We start from the raw sequence: 22,318 nt of genomic DNA on the forward strand, positions 1-22,318 counted from the left end.
GCCACTGAGGAGCCTGCTAGCCCTATGTGGGAGGAAGGGCTGATGGGACTGGTGACATGGTCAGGCTGGGCTCTTGTCCAATCTCACTGGGGCTGAAGCACTGCGCCCCTGAGCCCTCATGTGCCCCCAGGCCTGTAAGGCTTTCCTGCTCAGGAGCAGAGGGGCTCTGGCTGGGCCCCACTCTGAAGAAGGTGGTATGAGGAAGCCACTGCGGAGTAGCAGGGAGGGGTAGGCTCCTTCCTGACAGGTGACAGGTGTGAACTTCTTCCCTCTGAGCCTTTGGAGACGAGCCCTTTCTCCTAACTCAGCTGCATCGGGAGCCTCAGGCTCTGGGCAGGGTGTGGGGCCTCAGGACCCCAGGGTGGGAGGTGGCAGGGGTGCTGGGACACGCTCATCTTGCTGGGGTCCTTGCCCCAGAGAGCAGGTGTCACACACACCCCCATCTCCTCTGTCTTTCCTCCCTTCCATTCCTTCTCTCTCTTCCATCCATCCATCGCCTCTCAAAGGAAGATACACAAACTCCAGGTGACACTGCGAACTTTATCAGGGAATCAGACAGAAGGGAGGCCACGTGAGGGACAAACATGTAGACCCACAAGGCACGGGACACACGGGGGCCCAGAGTGAGGCCAGCCACCCAGGATTTGGCAGGCTGAGCAATGGCTGCCCAAGGCATCCACTTGGTATTCTCAGGAGCCTCAGAATAGCTGTGTTTTCTCTGAGTGGGCCCGTGAGTCCACCAATGCCCTCATGAAAGTGCAGGTGATGTGAAGATGGACCTAGAGGGCCATTTATAGATGGCACTGGATTTGAACGTGGAGGAGCCTCCTGGCGCCAAGGAATGCAAGGACTGCAGCTCTCAAGACTCAAAAAGGCAGAGAGAGAGAGAGAGAGAGAGAGAGAGTTTCTCTGCCATCCCTACATAGGGGTCCTGCCAACATCGTTGCTGTGGTCCAGCCACACCCTATTTCAGATGTCTGAGTCTGGACCCATCAGCGACAAATTTTGCGTTGTTGTAAGTCACTAAAATTGTAAGAAAGTATTATAGCAGAAAAAAATGCATATATGGACAAATAGCCAGGCAGAAAGGAGGAAAGGCAAGGAGAAGACAGACTGACTGGAGGACGGCAGGTGGTAGCTCTTGATGTGGACACTCAGAGATCCAGGTAGGTTAGTGACAGGTGGACTGATACAGAGATAGAGTGGCTGGAGAAAGGTGAGAGGGAGAAGAGCCTAAAGTCCAATGGGCTGGAGGTAGGGCATGAAGTCGCCTTGCAGGTGGCCCAAGAGAAGTGGGATGTGGGCCAAAAAGGCAGGGGACAGGGTAGAGGGAGAGCAAGCCAGGGTGGCCAGAAGGAGGCCGTCAGAGCTTGTCCTTGTCCCCACAGAGGTTATGGGAGCTTCCTGAGCTTCAGGTGGATCCCATTGTTGGACTTCAACACAACTCTTTGAATGGGAACTGGAATCCTGGAGGGATCTGGTGCCAGCTCAAAGTGGAGCAGGGTCAGGGCCACGGCCACCTTCATCTCGTTCATGGCAAACTGCTTCCCAATGCAGTTCCTGGTTCAGGGAGGGAAACAGAAGGAGAAGTGGTGTCAAAGCCTGTCCTCAGCCGGGCAGACTCTGGCCCCTGAGCGCTGGCCAGAAACAGGGCATTCAGGGCTATCCATGTGGCCCAGGCTCAACCTCCTTTCCTGGCAGGTCACACTGGTCTTGCTGCCCAGCCTTGGTCCACACTGTCCTCTGACCTTTGAGGAAGCCCACCCCTCTCCAGGGCCAGCTCCTCACTCCTGCTTCTGCTCCCAGCCCCGGGAATCCATTGGGGATGTCAGCGCTCCAGCCACAGAGTCAAGTGAGTCACTAAAGGTGACTTAGTGCTCTGTTCACTGGTCCACAGGCAGTTTTTTCGGTTTCAGGCCAGGCCAGGGCCCTGGAGGGGGTGGGGTGGGCCCCACTCTCAGGCCCGCATCCTCTCTGAGGACACACAGGGACCCTGACCCCCAGACAGGACACGACAGTTGTGCAAGGAAGTCAAATGCCAGTTCCTGGAGGGGCAACACAGGCAGCCTGGCAGCTTCCTGGAGGGGCTACAGGTTATCAATCCTGAACCTCTTGAGCCATTTGCCTCCAAGTTCATGGTCCAGTCTCCTGCCTTCCCTTATCCCCTCAGTCAACCCACTTCTAGAGCCTTCCCCTTCTTCTGTAGAAATGTCCCTCCTGTCCAGACCTGGGTCTCCTCACCTGGCCTCTTCTGTGTCCCTGCCTCCCGTCCCTCTCCTGAAGGCTTGGCAACACCGGACCTGCCATGTTCTCCATCACAGGGAGGACACATCTGAATACCTTAGCTGGCATCAAAGCCCTCTTTGGGTTGTTCCTCACCCTCCTCTCACCTTACAGCTCCTCTTCCTCCCTCAGTTCCTGGGGAGGTCCCTAAGAATGCCCTCCCTCCACCTCTGCTGGCCACATGCTCAAGGATAAGTCCAGTGAGAGCCCGCCCTCACCCACTCTGCTGGGTGCTTCTCTTTCTCCCTGGTCCCCCAAGGCATCATCACTGTTCTACTCGAGGACACTTCCTGTCCAGTGCCCAGGACAATGCCAGGAACATGGGACTGTCAACACTCTTCTCAATGAATCATTGAGTAAAAGACTGGGGGAATGAATGATGTCTATCTGAAAGAGAAGCATTGGTTTCTTGACTGTGGACTCTTGGAAGCAGGAACAGCGTCTCTCATCTCTGTGTTTCCATGTCTAAGTGATAGGGATAAAGCAGGATAGTTACACAGGTAGAAGTCCCAGCAGGGTGCCATAGATAAATAGAGAAACTAGGGAGACCCCTGTAAGTTAATGATGGCTCAAGAAAGCCATCAGAACGTGGATGGAGTGAAGCTTAAGCATAAAATGATACATAACAGCATGAGCTGTTCCTCAGGTCATTAAGCGAAAGATCAAATGAGGCCTGTGTTCAGTTCCATCGAGATGATGCTCCTTGGGACCAAGGACGGGAATTTAAGGGCAGGATGGCATTGCAGAGTAGGAGACCCTCTTTGTATGGAAAGCTGAGATGATTCAACATATTTTAGCGTATATTACTGCACTTATGCTGATTTGAATAAGCACCAAGGCTGTCTTAGTTTGAAGTCATAGAGTCAAATACTCTCTTACAGGATAGGGAGGAGGAGGAGACAGGATTAAGATGGTGGAATAGAAGGACTGGAGCTCACCTTCTCTCAAAAAAAAAAAAAACCCAACAAAATTACAACCACAAGCTGAACAAACTTCAACCAAATGGACTGGAAACTTTCAAAAAAGATATCCTATTCCAGAAGACAAAGAGGAGGCCACATCAAGATGGTAGGAGGGGTGATAAGCAACCCCATACTCACTGGGTGGGCAGCCCACAGACTGGAAAGTAACTGTATCACAGAGACTCACCTACAGGAGTGAGAGTTCTGAGCCCCACGTCAGGTCCCCACACCTGGGGACCTGGCATTGGGAGAAAGGGCCCCCAGAGCATCTGGCACTGAAGGCCAGTAGGTCTTGTGTACAGGAGCTCCGCGGGACTGGGGGAAACAGAGACCCCATTCTTGAAAGGCACACACAGGTTTTCATGTGCACTGGGTCCCAGGGCAAAGCAGAGGCTCCACAGGAATCTGGGTCAGACCTGACTGCAGTGCTTGGAGGATCTCTGGGAAAACAGGGGGTGACTGTGGCTCATTGTGGGGGAAGGACATTGGAGGCAAAGGTCTAGGGAATATTCATCAGAGTGTGTTCCTCTAGAGGTGGCCATTTTGGGAAAATCTGGCCCCACCCATCAGCTCTGAGATGCCCCAGGCCAAACAGTAATCCAGGTGGGATCACAGCCCCACCCATCAGTAAGCAGGCCAGCTACAGACATTCCCTCCCACCCCCCCCCCAGTCACACAGGCCTCCTCTAATTTCACCCAGAGACAAAGCCCCACCCACCAGAGGGATAAGAATCAGCTCCACCTGCCAGGGGGCAGGCAGCAGTCCCTCCCATCAGGAAGCCTGCAGCAAGCCCCCATACCCACTTCAGCCACAAGAGGGATGGACATCAGGAGTACAACTCTTGTCTGCAAAAAGGAGACCACACCAAAAACCGATGACAATGAAAAGGCAGAGAACTATACCTCAGATAAGGGAGCAAGAAAAAACCCCAGACAAACAGATAAGTGGTCTGTAGATTATCAGCCTCCAGAAAAAAGACTTTAGACTAATGGTAGTGAAGATGATGTAAGACACTGGAAATGAACTGGAGGCAAAGATTAAGTTACAGCAAACATTGCGCAAAGAAATGCAAGATTTAGAACTCAAGCAAGCAAATATGCAAAATGCAATAGCTGAAAGAAGAGATTCATCAGAAGCAACCAACAGCAGAATATAGGAGGCAGAAGAGTGAATAAGTGAGGTGGAAGACAGACTAGGGGAAATCACTGATGTGGAACAGAAAAGAGAAAAAAGATGGAAAAGAAATGAAGTCGGTCTCAGAGAACTCTGGGACGACATTAAACGCCCCAAGATGCGTATGATAGGGGTGCCGGAAGGAGAAGAGAGAGCGGAAGGTACAGAAAAAAAAATATCCAAAGTGATAATAGCCAAAAACTTCCCTAACATGGGGAAGGAACCACTCCCTCAAATCCAGGCAGCACAACGAGGACCATATAAAATAAATCCAAGGAGGAACACCCGAGGCACATATTAATCAAAGTCATCAAAATTAAAGACAAAGAGAAAATACTGAAAGCAGCTAAGGGAAAAGAAACAAATAACATAGAAGGGACCCCCGATAAGGTCATTGGCAGATTGTTCAGCAGAAACTCTGCAGGCCAGAAGGGCGTGGCACGATATACTTAAAGTGATGAAAAGAAAAAAACCTCCAAGCAAGATCACTTCACCCAGCAGGGCTTTCATTGAGAGTTGAAGGAGAAATCAAAAGCTTTACAGACAAGCAAAAGCTAAGAGAATTCAGCACCACTAAACCAGGTTTACAACAAATACTAAAGGAACTCCTCTAGACGGAAAAGAAAAGTCCACAGCTGGAAACAAAAATACTACCAATGACAAGGATCACCAGTAAAGGCATATATACAGTAAAGGTAGGAGCTCATTCATGCACCACTATGCTACCCAAATCAGAAATCGTGAGAAGAGGAGGGTACAAATGCAAGACACTGGAGATGCACTTGCAGTTAAAAGACCAACAACTTCAAACCATCTCGTATGTGTATATAGACTCCTATAGCAAAATTTCAAGGGAACTGCAAACCAAAAATCCACAACTCATCACATGCATACAAATAAGAAAGAGCAATTCAAATACAACACTAAAGATAGTCATCAAGCCACCAGAGGAGGGGACAAGAGAAGAAGGGAAGAAGAAAGAGCAGGATAGGAAGGAGGACCTAATGATGGAGGCCTGTGGGCTGCTAAAGAATGAGGAAGAAGGGGGTCTTTCCCCACTCTCCCTTATCCTTGGGTTATAAAAGTGTAGCCCACCTAATCCTTGGGGGCAGTCTTCTCACCTGCCTGCTCGTATCCCTCGCAAGTGTCCCATCTTTTGTTTCCCTCTCTCTTTTTAGGGCTGACCCCACAGCATATGGGATTTCTCAGGCCAGGGGTCAAATTGGAGCTACAGCTTCTGGCCTATGCCATAGCCACAGCAACACCACATCCAAACCGGGTCTGTGGCCCACACTGCAGCCCACAGCAATGCCGGGTCCTTAACCCACTGAGTGAGACCAGGAATCAAACCTGCATCCTCATGGATACTAGTCGAGTTCATTACTGGTGAGCCACAACAGGAACTCCAAAAGCATCCTATCTTAATAAATCTAGTTCTTGCCTATTACTTTGTTTCTTGCTGGATTTCTTCCACCATGAGTCACAAAGAACCTGAGCCTTAGTGAGTCCAGACATCAGGCTAGTGATTCTAATTAAAGAGAAAAAAAGAGGGGGGGGGAGTTCCCGTCGTGGCTCAGTGGTTAACGAATCCAACTAGGAACCATGAGGTTCCCTCAGTGGGTTAAGGATCTGGCGTTACCGTGAGCTGTGGTGTAGGTCACAGACTCGGTTTGGATCCTGAGTTGCTGTGGCTGTGGTGTGGGCCAGCAGCCGCAACTCCGATTAGACCCCTAGCCTGGGAATCTCCATATGTCGGGGGGGAAGCCCTACAAAAGACAAAACAAACAAACAAACAAACAAACAAAGTGGATTCAAGTTCCAATCTGTGTTCAGGCTGGATTTGAGTCAGAGGCATTTCTGTTTCCGCAGCACAGGACTTGGCACACAAAGACTTACAATAAATTGTTATTTTTAAATTTTTTATATTTTTTATCTTTTTAGAGCTGCACCCGTGGCACATGGAGGTTCTCAGGCTAGGGGTCCAACTGGAGCTGGAGCTGTTGGCCTACGCCAGAGCCACAGCAATGCCAGATCCGAGCTGCGTCTGTGACCTACACCACCCCTCACAGCAACGCCGGATCCTTAACCCACTGAGGGAGGCCAAAACCTGCAACCTCACGGTTCCTAGTCGGATTCGTTTCCACTATGCCACGACAGGAACTCCTAAATTGTTTATTTTCGGATCAAGTTAATATTGGAAAAAAAAAAACCCAATAGGATAAAAGTCAATATTAATTCTGACCTAGGACATGAAGTGCCCAGTGAATCTTGCCCTCCAGAGGCAGATGCAGGATGTGCAGCCAAAGTCTACAAGGAAAGACTTGGACCCTGGCAGAAACCTGAGCCTAGAGCCAAATCTGGCAGGATGTCTGCTTTGGACCTGTTCTGTGAAGGTTGAGTCACCAAATGAAAAATTCACAGAATTATGGATTTTGAAAAAAACTTATTTCTACTGAGTAATTACGAAGCTCTTGAAGCTTCCCTTTCTTGGGAAGCTCTGTGGCCTTTGAAGATTTTTTCAGCAGCAGCCACTTTGGAGTGTATCGTTCACCTCAGGAGCTATTTCAAATGTGCTTTGTAAGGCATCTTAAACATGCATGTGTCATATCCAAAGTGGAGCTTATTCTCTCAAAAGCAATCAATTGTCCTCCATATCCTGCTTTTTTGCCAGCATTAGACTAAGTAGATCCTGGGACTGTTGCGTATAACTCCCACTACATATAAAGAATACTGCTCACTGGAAAAGGGGTCACGGCTGTGTGAACATTAATATGCAGTCAAAGTTTTGGGGGGATAGAGTACAAAGGTAGAGGATGGACAAATGGGTTTGAAACTTTCTTCAAGTGGCATGTGTCACTGTTCATGCATATGGCTTGAAGGCGGCTGGAAATCCAAACCCATGCAAATACCAGTGAGACCACGAGAGGCAGATTGCGGGATTAGGTAGAAAAGGCAGTTGGGTGGACTAAGAATGTGCACAGAGAGAAAGCCGGATTTTCAGGTAACCAATGAGGGTAACAGGAAAGATCTGACCTTCATATTTCATGAAAAATTCTACGGCTGAAAAGGCACACGCCTAACGTGAGGAAACCCCCAGAACACTCTGGAAAGGCCACTGACACGGAGCTGTGTCCGGCCGCTGGCAGAGTCAGGAGGTCAGGACCTGGGGGGCGTGCTCTGAAGGCCTTTGTGTACATGGGCACAGCCTCCTTCTCAACACACCAACATAAAGGGCATGACGGCATGTAGCACACAGGGACACAGATGGGGACAGACGTGGGGTCACACCCGGTGACACGCTGCTGACCCCAGTCCAGAGGGGCTCACCTGGATCCCCCTGAGAAGGGCATGAAGGCATGGCTGTGTCGAGCAGAACCCGGGGCAAACCGGGATGGGTCAAACTCCTGCCGAGAGAGCACAGGGGCCGGGAAAGTGGGGTCAAACTCCTCTCAGCCACAGGGGACAAGAATCCCAGAGAAGGAGCGGGAGGAGGTGTTGCTCTGGGGACGGCATCCCATCCCTCCTCCCGGGGCCATCCTCATACCTCTGGGTTCGGCCACACCTGCGGGTTGTGGTGAAGGCCGTAAACGGAGAGCGAGAGGATGATTCCTGTGGGGAGGGCAGGGGGTGAGAAGACCGATGGTTCCCGTGGCAGCAGGGGTTCTGTGCCTGCACAGAAGACTTGGCAGCCGCCATGAGAGCCACTCCCCATCACTCTGAATGAATGAGGCTGAGGCAGGGGAGGTGGGCTGGAGGTGACAGAGCAGGGGATCAAAGACCAGGAGCCCGGAACCGTGACCCAGCCCTGAGAGTCCAAAGACCTGGAGGCTTCCTTTTAGGAGGGACTCGGGTGACAACTCCCACTTGTCAAGGGCCATCCGGGAGCCCCTGAGGAATCAACATTGACTCATGGACTCCTCACAGCAGTCCTCAAGGAAGGCACTCCTACCCACGTGTCCAGATGAGGACCCGAGCCTCAGAGAGGCCATGCGGCTGGTCTAGGACCCCACAGCCGGGAGGTGGCAGGGCTGGGCCTCAGTCCCAGGGGGAGGCGAGCCAGTGGGTGGCCTCCAGCCATGGCAGGGCTCTCAGACCTGGTCATCAGCTGCTGTCTGCATCCCCCTGAGGGCTCCTCAGGGACTGGCCACCTGACCTGGGGACAGTGGGTTCCCTGAGCTCCCTCATTACGTGGACCCCCCTCTGGAAGGAACCACATCTGCTCTGCTTCTGTCTGCTTCTCTCTCAAGCCTTCATGTCTCAGCATAGAATTTGAGAGCCTCCAGGACAAGACTATATTGCAGGGCTAGCACTTGTCGAGTGAGCTTTCACCTGTGTTCAAGTTCTATACCAAGCATTTCACAACTTCATCCTAACTGAATATAAATACGCTTTTTAAAATTTTATTTATTTTTGTCTTTCTAGGGCCTTACCCGAGGCACATGGTGGTTCCCAGGATAGGGGTCGAATTGGAGCTGCAGTAGCCTCCCTCACCACAGCCACAGCAACTCCAGATCCGAGCCTCATCTGTGACCTACACCACAGCTCATGGCAATGCCGGATCCTTAACCCACGGAGCAAAGCCAGGCATCAGACCTGCCTCCTCATGGGTACTAGTCAGATGCGTTTCTGCTAAGCCACCAGGGAACTCCCAAGTATGTATTCTTAGAAGGAGCAATAATATTCAGAGCATGTCTGAAATGGGCTGGCATATGTGGATGTCTGAGCTCCCATGTGTTCCTGCAGATGCTGAGGTTAGTGGGTGTGGTGATGCTCATACCTGCAGGTAAGGAGCGTCCATCAGGGAAGGTGATGGGCTTGCTGAGCTCTCTGCCAATGACTGGTACTGGCGGATAGAGTCTCAGGGCCTCCTTGATGCACATGGTGGTGTAGGGCATCTGGTCCAGGTGGTCCCTGAACAAAGGCCATCCTGAGGCTGGGCAGAGTTGGGGAGCGGGGGAGTCTCCACTAGCTGGGGGTGGGGGGTGGGCGGTCAGTGCGGGGCTCTCCGTCTCTGGGACACTCACCAGGTGATGGAGGTGCCATCCCCCAGGAGGCCTTGGATCTCCGCCCGACATCTCTGCTGATGCTCAGGGTGGGAGGCCAGAGCATAGAGGATCCAGGAGATGCCACTGGCTGTGGTGTCATGACCCTCGAACATGAACGTGTCCACTTCGGCACGGAGGTCGGTGTCCGACAAGCTGTTCCCCTTCTCCATCTGAGGAGGCAGGGGGAGAGTGCAGCTTTGCCCCGTCCTCTGTGCTTCTGGGCAAAGCCTCAAGCCTGTGCCCCCGACACTCACTCGGGCAAGGAGGAGGATGTCCAGGAAATCCAAGTGCCTCTTCTTCCTCACGTTCTCCATCTCTCCCTGCTTTTGCAGCTGCTGCCTTCCTCAGCTGGATCACTCGGTCTGTTTTGGAACCGCGGTTCGCAGGCTGAGCTGAGAGCTCTGGGGGCCAGGTATATCATCTAGGGTATCCCCACTGCCCCTCGTGGCCCAAGTTGGGTGTCGGGTGGATCAGGATGAGGGAGGGCATGGTTTGGCATGTCTGGGCTGAGACTTCCAGCCTCGTGTGACACTGGCCCGGATTCCCCTGGAAACTGCTGGGAGGGGGTCTTATTCAGCCATTACCAAGACACATGCAAATCCCTAAACAGCACCTCACACGCTGACATCTTGTTTCCCAGGCCCTCCTCCCAGGGAGCCACCCAGGGTGGGGATGTCCCAGCTGCTGAAAGGGACGCAGGAGGCTGGCTGTGTCTGAGTGTCAAGACCAGTCCCTTTCAGATGTTCCTGAGGAAGGAGGGGAGCAGCCTAGAAGCAGGAGTCGAACCTGTGTGTTGATGGGCTATCCTGATGGCGCGGTGGCTCTGGCGGCCTTCAGGGCTCAGCCTGTAGAGGACGTCATTCTGCTGGAAGACATTCCTCACGCGGGAAAAAAGGAGATCGTTGAGGTCTCTGATGGCCTGGATGTAGGAGTGGGAGTCCCTGAAGACAGAGGATGCAGAAGAGGCTGGAGAAGAGGAAGAGGTTTACCTGCAGAAGGAGTAGGGCTCTAGGGGGAGGTGTCCTTCTGCCCCACAGGCCCCCAGACCCTCTGCCCTTCACAAGTGGCCCGAGTGGCCGGGCTTCTCCCTGTGTCGGGGATCAGGATGTGTGACTGAGTCTGGGTTTGGTCTGGGCTGGAATCTGCCCGTGGTGGGGGGCTCCCTGCAGAATGATGCCTTTTGTGCTGAAAAGCATCCAGCTGTCCCAAGTGCCTGCCAGGGTGGTCCTCCCCAGCTGGGGAGAAGCAGCAGCTGCCACTGAAGGTGTGTCACTGACCCGTCAGTCTGGACGCTGCCCTGGTGGCTGAAGGCGCACTTCATGATGGTGTCCAGGGTCATCAAGGAGACGGGTCCCACGATCTCCAGACGTGGGTCCTGGGCGACGAGCTGCTCCCACTTGTCCTGCGGGGGGAGGGGGCCAGTGACCCTGCTCTGCCCCCCCAGAAGGCCTGTGCTGGCAAGGCCAGGCTCTCTCTCTGCCTCTCCACGTCTTCTGATGAGACGTCTAAACTTTCTAAAGGCGAGTGCTTAGCAGTTTAAGACTGTAAAGCATGTGTGTAATATGATGGCTATTTCAGAAACCCATTATAAAAGCATGCTTTTATATCGTACAATTAATACTGCTCTCTTTCGATTCTGAATGAGTTCTAAATTTTAGGATCAATTCATGATGATAACCAGCTTTTGACAGCTCGGAAAGCATAGTTCCTCCGGGGACGAAGTGGGCCTCTTTTGTGTCCTGAGGAAGGAGCTGGACACATGATGTCCAAAACCAGTTAGCAAACTTGTCAAGGCCAGAAAATACCTCAGGGTCTACAATGGGGCTCCTAGGAGTGGACACGCTATCCTCTCTTCCTTTCTTTCATCCAATACTAGCTGCGATGTGGTGGTCCACCGTCTAGATTGGAGGTGGTGTTTATCACGGTCCAGCTCTGTGAGTGTAGCCCTGGCTACATTTCCTCCCACGAGGGTCCCAGTTCCATGCAGAAGCCCTGGGCCTGAGGTCAGAGCCCGCCTGAGGACCTTCAGGGGGCTACACTCTGCCAGTGAAGCTGCCATCCCCTGGCCAGCCTTGGCGGCTTGTCCTGTGTTCCAGAGGAAAGACCCCTGCTCTAGACCACTGGGTTGAAGATGAGGAGATTGGCGGAGTGTGGACCCTGAATGTGCCATGACCATTCTCCCCAGGGTCAGGAGCTAACTGTGGATCCCAGCTGCTGCCTGGGTGCTCTCCTGTCCCAGCTACTCCATGGTAAGGTCTGAGCCTGTCACTCTGGTGACTGTGTCTGATGGCCGTCTGAGGCACACGAATGTCTGAGAGTGGACTTTGGGAGCTGTCCTGGGGGTGAGTGTGTTCAGGTGAGACAGGGATGGACTCACCAGCATCACCTGGACAGAGTCGGCCATGAGACGCACGTAGGGCTTCAGGATGTCATGATGGAAGGCTGGGGTCAGCATCCGCCGGTGCTGGAACCACGTCTGTCCATCCAACAGGAGCAAGCCATTTCCTGGGTGACAGAAGGGGGTGGGTGTTGGTCAGGGAGACTGGATCAGAGGCATGACCAGGGACCATTTGAGAGGAACCAATGGTGTCATAAGAAGGCATGGCGGGGCCATGGCAGGAAGGGCCAATCCATTTCGGGAATGTGAATTTCCAAAAGGGCTGGTCAAGAGGATGTGATTATGACAGTTGTGAGATAAAGGTTGTAAAAGAGTAGCAAGGCAGGTGATGGAAGGACTTTAACAGAAGCCATGCTGAGAACATTGGAGATGCCTCAGCAAAGATGCTGAAGAGACGGAGTGAAGGGTGAGCGTTTCATTAGAAGAGACAAACGAGGTCTGACTCAGAGACGGGGATGGTGCCGGGCCCCTGTTCTCCTTGACTCAAAGAGGCAGCTCTTGGCAAACTTACCGGGTGGGGTGACTACAGTTATATTCAGATGTACTTACCAATCCAGGGAGTCAGATATTTGTAGGTAATGTGAGGTTTGGGTTCTGAAAGGTAAGGAACGTTTGTAAGTAGAAGTGACCAAATGAGGCAGACAACCTCCTGGTCCAGGGTGTGGTCCAGACCTTGGGTTGCCCTTCTGTGATTGACAGCTGGCAGTCTGTCCCAAGCCCCCTCCCACTTGCCCCCCAATCCAGACTCTCTCTGTCTTGAGAGTCACTGTGGGCTCAGGAGGGCAGACTCAGTGATTCCACCAGAAGAACACCCACAGGACTAAGACGGCGAACCAGCAAGAAACATAACCTCTGTCCTCAGTGCCGTAGCCTAAGACAGAACGCTGTGGTTTCCCTCTAATTAGCAGTGTTGTAACCATCCCATGACCCTGGAGAGGCAAGAGGGAGACGTGCCCAGTGGAAATCAGTGTGGATGGGGATTGTCCTTCAGATCTGGCGTCACCTCAGTTTGGTTGGAAGAAAGAAAGAAAGGAAGAAAGAAGAAAGAAAGGAAGAAAGGAAGAAAGAAAGAAAGAAAGAAAGAAACAAGGAAAGAAACAAAGAAAGAAACAAAGAAAGGAGGGAGGGAGGGAGGAAGGAAGGAAGGAAGGAAGGAAGGAGGGAGGGAGGGAGGAAGGAAGGAAGGAAGGAAGGAAGAAGAAAGAAAGAAAGAAAGAAAAAGAAAGAGAAAGAAAGAAGGAAGGAAAGAGAGAAGACAGAAATCAGCTCCACCCAGCTGGTTAAGCTTTCGCTCTCAGCAAATTCTGTTGGCCTTGGCCTGCCTTGTGGGCTGGGAGAATGTTTGGAAGAGTTGAGGCATTGATGGCTGAAGTGTCAGTCTCTCCTGGAATTTCACAGACCCGGGGCCATGCACCCAGGAGGGAGGGTTTGCTCCCATGTGGATGGGGGTTTCCCTCTCACCTGATCTCGCCAGGACCACCTTCATGTAGTCAGGGTCATAGACCAGTACCATGGCTCTTGTTCCCCACAGCCAGCGAGCACAGGCACTTGGGTATTTCTCTACCCTTTTCAGGAGGGGTTGCAGCTCGCTTTCCTCTTGAAACTGTCAGCGGGCAGAGAGATAAGTCAAAAAAACCCTTCTTCTGGCTCCAGGGCTAGGGCGGAGGGCAGGAGGGCTACAGGGAGATAGGTGTGGATCTGTCAGCAGGACTAAGCCTTTAGAACTCTTTCTTATGACCTGGGCTCTGATCCAGACCTCGCCGGCTGTCCAGCCTTGTCCTAAGTCCAGATTCTGTCCCATTGTCATGAAGAGCCTTGTATGGGCCATCACCACGTACTGCCTATAGAAACCTACCTCAGGGATCGACTCCCTGGTGCTGGAAACCTTTGGAAGTACACTATTCGCATGAACAATCTATGCCAATTTCTGTAAATTGTGAAGCAGTGTTTTTCTTACAATTTGCTTATTCAAGCAAAAAATGGATTATATTTTAAAATGTATATATTTAGTTTTATTTTACCATACTGTTTGGTATATATTTTCAGGATGATCCCAACACACACATATAAAGATTTTTTTATAAGCAGTGGTGTTTGGGGTGTATACGGGTAAGTGAAAAAACAAAAACCAAAATAAGCATGTGTATGTGTATGTATATTTTCCATCTTAAATGTGTACAGTTGTAGAACAGTTTGGATGTATATATAGGAAAATGGTGTTGACCGAAGATTTTGATATTCGGAATGCTTTCTTTCTTATTTTGGCTGCACATACAGCATATAGAAATGCCTGGGATAGGGGTCGAATCTGAGCTGCAGCTGCCAACATATTTCACGGCCATGACATCCCATACCTGAGACCTATGCCACAGCTTGTGGCAGCGCCTGATCCTTAACCCAGTGAGCAAGGCCAGGGCTATAACCCGCATCCTCCAGGATCCTGTGTCGGGTCCTTAACCCGATGAGTCACAACTGTAACTCCTGGTATTTGGATGTTTTTACCTCATTTCACTTACCAATAGCCAGCAGCTCTTGTGCAATTGCCCCTGCCTTCAGGAATCTTTGGAAACGCCTCTGTGTGGTTCACAAAGGCCTTTGCTTTCTGCCTCTCCCTTCTCTAGCCTTGCCACCTGACACCCTGGCCATGGCACAGGCCCCGCCCCTGGGTTCCCAGAGATGCCGCTGCCCTTGCTCCTTGGTGGCTCAGTCTGCTCTCACTTCGGCGCCTCTGCCCATGTTGTTTCTGCTGCGTGGTGTCCCCATCCTCCTTGCCACAGAGCAACTGCCTCTCTTCCACTTCTGAGACTCAGAATGCCCTTGGCATTCTCATCCCCACGGGGGCCCAGACAGCTTCCATTTCACGGGCTTCTATGTGCCCCACAGCCACTCCCTGCCCACTGGAGTGCCCACGCTCCGCCTGCATCCTCTGACAGTCAGGACTTCCCAGCTCTGAGGCAACCTGCCCTCCTGGGGGCCAGGTCCCTTCGTCGAGCACATATTTATTGAGGGTTGACTCCGTGCCAGGCCCTGGTTTGTGGCACTGATTTAGGCTGTGGCTCTAGATCCTTGTCCGTCTGCATCCCCCAGTCTCGTGGAGGAGACAGAAGGATCAAGAGGCCGTGAGAGTAGAGGATCATGAAGGGGAGATGGAAACCAGACAAGGCCACAGGGGCTCACGGGAGCAGAGTTCCAGAGGCTGGAATGCACAGGCAGGTGGGGAGGCCCCTGAGCATCTTGGGGTGAAGGAGGTTAGGGAGGGGAAGGAGAGAGGGACCGGGCCAGTGCCTCTGGGCTTGGCAGCTTCCAGTTCCCGTCATGGCTCCACTCTCCTCTCATCAGGCTGCCTGGAAAGAGGGGCCTCTGCTCCCTGCAGTCCCTGATCTCCCCCTAACATTTGTTTAAATCCCAAACCCTTGGTGAGTGCCCCTTTGTGTGGCCCCTTTCTTGACTCTGACCCCCCGCCCCACCAGAGCTCACTCTTCTTATGTTGCAACTCAAATGTCAGTTCTTCTTACCTGGTGCCAACCTGGAAACCTGGCTCATGTGTGCCAACAAATTCTCTGAGTTTATGCACTGCAATTAGGAGACTTTAAGCACTGAATTCCCAGTTTGGGAAATCTCTGAGTCCTCACAAGTGAACTAACTTTCCCTACACCTGATTTTACCCTCCACCCCACTCAGCAGGTGACTCTCCTTTCCTAGCAACTGACACCTTCTCAGATTCCTCTCTGTTGTCTCCAGAGACAATGAGGCAGAGGGCGGGATCCTTCAGACAAATGTCTGGGCTCTCAGGGAAGCTCAGGGCAGAGAGGATGCATTGGAGTGACTGGGGCTGGGAAGCCTGTTCTGTAAGAAGAGCTGAAGCTGCAGAGCCTGGAGAGGGGTAGACTCAGGAAGGAAGAGCCATTGTCCTCAAAGGGCAGGGCTGCCGGGACAGCCTGCAGATGCACCTAAGGAAGGAGTGTGTGACAGAGCCGAGGACTCCAGCCCAGGGTCCTGTGAGCGAGGGAGCTGCCCGGACTGGGAGGAGGAGCCAAGACCTGAGAGGTGAGCTGGCTTCTTACATGGGGCCACCTGCTAACAAACACGAAACTCTGTCCCCCTTGGACTTGCTGGCCGTGACCATGCTCCGAGAGCCCGGCCCTCCCTGCCCTCCCACTCCCGGGTCCCCTCTTACCTACCTCCCTGCTGTGTCCATAGAGCCAGTGGGAAGGAGGGGACGGGAACTGCTGGAGGGCTTTGAGCAGCCACTGTCTGCGCAGGTAGAGCTGTGCTGCCTTGAGGAGAAGTAGCAGCAGCCCGAGCAGGGAGGCCACCTGCAGGAGCCCAGAGACACTGGCCAGGGCAGGGACCGTCATGGTGCACGGGCTTCTGGATGGCTGACTGTCCCTGACTGTGGCTGACCTCCCCTGAGCATCCAGCCTAGTCAGGGAGGATGGCCCCGCCCACCTGGGGGAGGGTGGTGAGGAGGGTAGAGGTCAGAGCTGGGCCTCCAGATATGCTACCTCTGGAGGAAATAGTGTGCGCAAAGCTTTCTCCGCGAGAGGGACAAAGGCTGTGCAAAACCCACTTTTCCTTCTCCACATCACTCGCCAAAGAGCTAATGAGCATCTGCAACCTGCCAGGCAGTCGGCTAGGTGCTGGGACACAGCTGCGAGCAAAGCAGACGTGAACTTTGCTTGACTCCCACACATTCACTGGCTCATTTACCCTACGTGCAGTAGGTGCGGTTACCTCTATCGTTATCCCCATTTCAGAGGTCAAAACCCCTTTCAGAGAGGAGAGGTGATGTAGCCAGAGGAACACGGCCTTTGAGGGTCCCAGCTGAAATCCTTGAGCTCGCAGCCCTTCTCTGTTGGACCTCAGACTGCCAGCCTCAGCTGCCTCTGCCAGGTCCCCTCACGGCTTGTCCCAGTGCACTGTGTGGTTGTGTCCTGGGAGACTGTGCCGGTGGATGGAGCTCTGGGCTTGGCATCAGGAGCCCCAGCCCCAGGGCAGCCTCACCACACATGCAGCTAACAACATGTACTCTCTGAGCCTCCGTTGCTCCTTTGAAAGTTGGCATGTTAGTACATTTCCTAGGTAGCTCCTACAACTAGTCATTCGTTCATTCAGTCATCCACTCAGCAAATATTTCTCAGGCTCTACAGGTAAAGGCCGAAAATGGTATTCGTGCAATAAAAATGACAAAGATTGTACTGGAAGAATGAATAGTGACTGGGACAACCAGGGAAGGAGAAAAGTAAAAACAATTCAGTGGACTTGTAGGGCGAATAGGAATTCCCCAGGCAGAGAGTGCTTCTAGAGGGATGGGCCCTAAAGAAGTCATGGACATCAGTACGTTGCCGGATACCAAATTAAAACTCAGAAGTCAAAGGCTTTTCTATATAATTACTTGGGGAGATGAGATTGAGAATTTAGGGGAACCATCCCATTTAGCATCACATCAAAAAGATTAAAACACTTAAGAATAAACTTACCTAAACAGACAAAAGACCTAGGATTTCCCACCATGGCTCAGTGGAAATGATTCTGTCTAGCTTCCGTGAGGGCGCAGGTTCTACCCCTGGCCTCAGTCAGTGGGTTAATGATCTGGCATTGCCATGAGCTGTGGTGTACTTCACAGAGGCCACTTGGATCTGGCGTTGCTGTGGCTGTGGTGTAGGCCAGGGGCTACAGCTCTGACTCAACCACTAGCCTGGGAACTTCCATATGCTGTGGGTTTGGCCCTAAAAAGACCAAATAGATAAATAAATAAATAAATAATTAAGGGGGGAGAGAGAGAGAGAGAGAGAGAGAGAGAGAGAGACCAAAGACCTCTGCACTGAAAACTATAACACAGTGATGAAAGAAATCAAAGATGATACAAACAGATGGAAACTTTGCAAGAATCAATATTGTCAAAATGAATATTCTACCCAAGGTTATCTTCAGGTTCAATGCCATCCTTATCAAAGGACCAATGACATTCTTCACTGAACTATACCAAAATATTTAAAATTTTTTTATGTAATTCAAAGACCCCAAATAGCCAAAGAAATGTTAGGAAAAAAAAAAAAAAAGAACAACAGGAATCAGTCTCTCTGACTTCAGACTATAATGCACAAATACAGTTATCACACCCATGTAGTTCACATAACAAAAGCAGAAATAGAGATCAATGGAACAAGATGGAAAGCCTAGAAATACACCGATGCACCTATGGTTAAGAGTAACCTAAGCAAAGTATCCAAGAACACACAGTGAGGGAAAGAGACTCTCTTCAACAAGTGGTTCTGGAGTTCCCGTCGTGGCTCAGTGGGTAACAAATCCGACTAGGAACCATGAGGTTGCGGGTTTGATCCCTGGCCTTGCTCAGTGGGTTGAGGATCCAGCGTTGCCGTGAGCTGTGGTGTAGGTGGCAGATGTAGCTCAGATCCCGCGTTGCTGTGGCTCTGGCGTAGGCCGGCAGCCACAGCTCCCATTCGACCCCTAGCCTGGGAACCTCCATATGCCGCAGGAGCAGCCCATGAAAATGGCAAAAAGACAAACAACAACAACAACAACAACAACAACAACAAAACCAAGTGGTTCTGGCAAAACGGGACAGCTACAAGCAAAAGAATGAAGTTAGAACAATCACTAACATTGTACACAAAATAATCTCAAAATGGATTAAAGACATAAATGTAAGGTGAGATACTCTAGAACTCTTAGAGGAAAACACAGGCAGAATGCTCTCTGACATAAATCTCAGCAACATCTTATTTGATCCACCTCCTAGAATAATGACAATAAGAAGAAAATAAACAAATGGGACCCAATTAAATTCAAAAGCTTTTGCACAGCAATGGGAACCCTTAAAAGAATGCAAAGACAACCGACAGAATGGGAGAAAATCTTTGCAAGCAGTGCACCAACCCAAGGGTATAATCTCCAATATATAAGTACCTCATATAACTCAGCAACGAGTACACAACCCAATCGAAAACTGGGCAGAAGATTTAAATAGACATTTCTCCAAAGAAGAGAGATGGATGGCCAGTAGGCATAGGAAAAAATGCTCCACCTCACTAATTATTAGAGAAATGCAAATCAAAACTACAACGGGGTACCACCTCACACCAGTCAGAATGGCCACCATTAACAAATCTGCAAATAACAAATGCTGGAGAGGGCGTGGAGAAAAGGGAACTCACCTTCGCTGTTTGTGGAAATGTGAATTGGTACAGCCACTGTGGAAACAGCACGAAGGTGCCTTAGAAAGCTAAATATAGAACTACCATATATATATATATATGACCCAGCAATCCCACTCCTGGGCATACATCCAGGCAAAACTTTCATTCAAAAAGATACCTGCACCCCTATGCTCATAGCAGCAGCATTCACAATAGCCAAGATGTGGAAACAACCAAAACGTACATTGACAGATGAATGGATTAAGAGTTGTGTGGTAACACCAAGAGATACAATGGAATACTACTCAGTCATAAAAAGGAAAATATAATGACATCTGTAGCACCATGGATGCAACTAGAGACTCTCACCCTAAGTGAAAGAAGTCAGGAAGAGAAAGACCAATACCATATGATATCACTTATATGTGGAATCTATAGTCTGGCACAGATGACTCTACCTACAAATAAGAAACAGACTCATGGACATAAGAGAACAGACCAATGGTTGCCAAGGGGGAGGGGGGAGAAGAGGGATGGATGGGGAGTTTGGGGTAGGTAGATGCAAACTATTGCATTTCAAATGGGTAAGCAAGGAGGTCCTCCTGTATATAGCACCGGGAACTCTATCCAGTCCCTTGGGAAGGACCATGATGGAAGATCATATAAGAGAAAGAATGTGTTCATGTGTATGACTGGGTCACTAGGCTGTACCACACAAGCCGGCCTAACACTGGAAATCAACCAGAACCTAATCAAAAATAAACATCAAAAAGTCGTGGAGATCATACATGAAAGAGCAAGGGATGGAGATACCTTCATCTTCAGGCTCTTCCATCCCTATTTCATGACTCGCTGCCCCAAGATCAAATCAAAGGCCCACAGTTCAGAAAGTAGAACACAAAAGATTTTTGCAAAGAATTGCTCGAACACAGCTCTCTCAGGAGCCTCCCGTTTCCTCCTGACCTGCTGCCCCACCCAGCTGAAATGTGCTTAATCCAACAGCCTCGCCCTTTGGCCAACTTTGTGGCAGGTGATTCACACAAGCTAAGGGGCTACAGTCTAGACGCCTGTCCAAACAAGAGGTCAGGTTCCAGGTAGCACCTGCACACAGCCCCTCCCATCCCAACATTTCTCACTCACTGGTCATCCTCAGAGATCCACAGCCCGCCCCTCCCAACCCCAGACTCAAAGGGACTCGATTTTCCTTTACTGGTTCAGCAACTTGGCTCAGCACTAGGAGAGAATAGAGATGAGGGACCATCATCCCACACTCTGAAAGGGACCAGGTGAAAACTCTCCATCACTTCACACCCGGGAACTTGCCAAGCTTCCTTCCCACGGTGCTCCCTGGTAAACCTCGGGCCCCACCGCCTGCCAGCACTGAGCATCCACCTGAGCCCTTCTTGGTGCAGAATGAACTAGCCCAGTGAGCTAGGAACCAGGGGACTGGGCCGAAGGTCCCAGCTGCAGGTCCCAGCTGGGGTGATGTCCCTTCAGCAGGCATATGGTGGCATCACCCGACAGGAGAGGACGCAGGGAGGTCTCCTGTGGCACCCAGGGCCCTGGGCTGGGAAGGACAGGGTGGGGATCAGAGGTAGACCCTTGTGCAGAACCAGTAAGAGAGCAGGGGTGCTTGCAGAGAGGCTGGGGAAGGAGTGCGAGGGGCCTGGGGCTGGTCAGGGCCCAGGGTTGGGGGAGAATGGACCAAACCCAGTCTCCAAGAGTGACCGGGTGGAAGAGGCCCCTCCTCCCTCAGGGTGGCCCAGCAGACAAGCCAGGGCTGTAGGGGCTGTCCTGTGGGGGAGGGGCCTCCGTCTGGTCCCTGCCCGGGGTCTGACATCCTCTCCCACTGGCCAAGCCTTGTGGCCACCTGGTTCCTGCCTTGTGACAGCTGCCCACTTGTGCCACTGAGGAGCCTGCTAGCCCTATGCGGGAGGAAGGGCTGATGGGACTGGTGACACGGTCAGGCTGGGTTCTTGTCCAATCTCACTAGGAATGAAGCACTGGGCCGCTGAGCCCCCCTGTGCCCCCAAGCCTGTAAGGCTTTCCTGCTCAAGAGCAGAGGGGCTCTGGCTGGGCCCCACTCTGAAGAAGGTGGTATGAGGAAGCCACCGCGGAGTAGCAGGGAGGGGTAGGCTCCTTCCTGACAGGTGACAGGTGAGGGGTGACAGGTATGAGCTTCTTCCCTCTGAGCCTTTGGAGACGAGCCCTTTCTCCTAACTCAGCTGCATCGGGAGCCTCAGGCTCTGGGCAGGGTGTGGGGCCTCAGGACCCCAGGGTGGGAGGTGGCAGGGGCACTGGGACACGCTCAGCCTGCTGGGGTCCTCCCCTCCTCATCTCCTCTGTCTTTCCTCCCTTCCATTCCTTCTCTCTCTTCCATCCCTCCATCGCCTCTCAAAGGAAGAACACAGACTTCAGGTGACACTGTGAACTGTATCAGGGAGTCGGACAGAAGGGAGGCCACGTGAGGGACAAACATGTAGACCCACAAGGCACGGGACACACGGGGGCCCAGAGTGATGCTAGCCACCCAGGACTTGGCAGGCTGAGCAATGGCTGCCCAAGGCATCCACTTGGTATTCTCGGAGCCTCAGAATAGCTGTGTTTTCTCTGAGTGGGCCCGTGAGTCCACCAATGCCCTCATGAAAGTCCAGGTGATGTGAAGATGGACCTAGAGGGCCATTTATAGATGGCACTGGATTTGAACGTGGAGGAGCCTCCCGGCGCCAAGGAATGCAAGGACTGCAGCTCTCGAGCCTCAAAAAGGCAGGGGGGGAGAGAGAGAGAGAGAGAGAGAGAGAGCGAGAGAGAGAGAGTTTCTCTGCCATCCCTACATAGGGGTCCTGCCAACATCGTTGCTGTGGTCCAGCCACACCCATTTCAGACGTCTGCTTCCAGACCCATCAGAGGGTGGCTTTGTGTTGTTTTACGTCACTAAGCTTGTTGGAACTTATTAGAGCAGCGAAAGGAAATGAATCCATGGACAGACAGAAAAGCAGAAAGGAAGAAGGACAGGGAGAGGGCAGACCGACTGGAGGACGGCAGGTGGTGGCTATTTAGGTGGACAGGCAGAGATCCCGGTGGTTCAGAGACAGATGGACAGATACACAGGCAGGGCGCCTGGAGAAAGGTGAGAGGGAGAAGGGCAGGATGTCCGATGGGCAGGAGGCAGGGCATGAAGTCGCCTTGCAGGTGGCCCAAGAGAAGGGGGCAAAGAGGCAGGGGACAGGGGAGAGGGACAGCAAGACAGGGTGGCCAGCAGGAGGCCTTCAGAGCTTGTCCTGTCCCTACAGAGG

General features: G+C 51.9%; 1 protein-coding gene across 1 annotated transcript; it reads right to left on the reverse strand.

The window, feature by feature from the left end:
• Positions 1-1,053: 1,053 nt before the first annotated feature.
• On the reverse strand, positions 1,054-16,240 carry LOC125132396 (cytochrome P450 4A25-like). The gene is given in 13 exon segments (XM_047789591.1): positions 1,054-1,560; positions 7,747-7,823; positions 7,964-8,028; positions 9,197-9,330; positions 9,444-9,634; positions 9,719-9,799; positions 9,801-9,826; positions 10,251-10,405; positions 10,742-10,866; positions 11,842-11,969; positions 12,412-12,456; positions 13,324-13,465; positions 16,044-16,240. Coding segments are annotated over 13 exon segments (1,515 nt in total). The 5' UTR covers positions 16,221-16,240; the 3' UTR covers positions 1,054-1,391.
• Positions 16,241-22,318: the final 6,078 nt, after the last annotated feature.

This window comes from Phacochoerus africanus, chromosome 8, assembly GCF_016906955.1.
Source record: "Phacochoerus africanus isolate WHEZ1 chromosome 8, ROS_Pafr_v1, whole genome shotgun sequence".
NCBI lineage: Eukaryota > Metazoa > Chordata > Mammalia > Artiodactyla > Suidae > Phacochoerus > Phacochoerus africanus.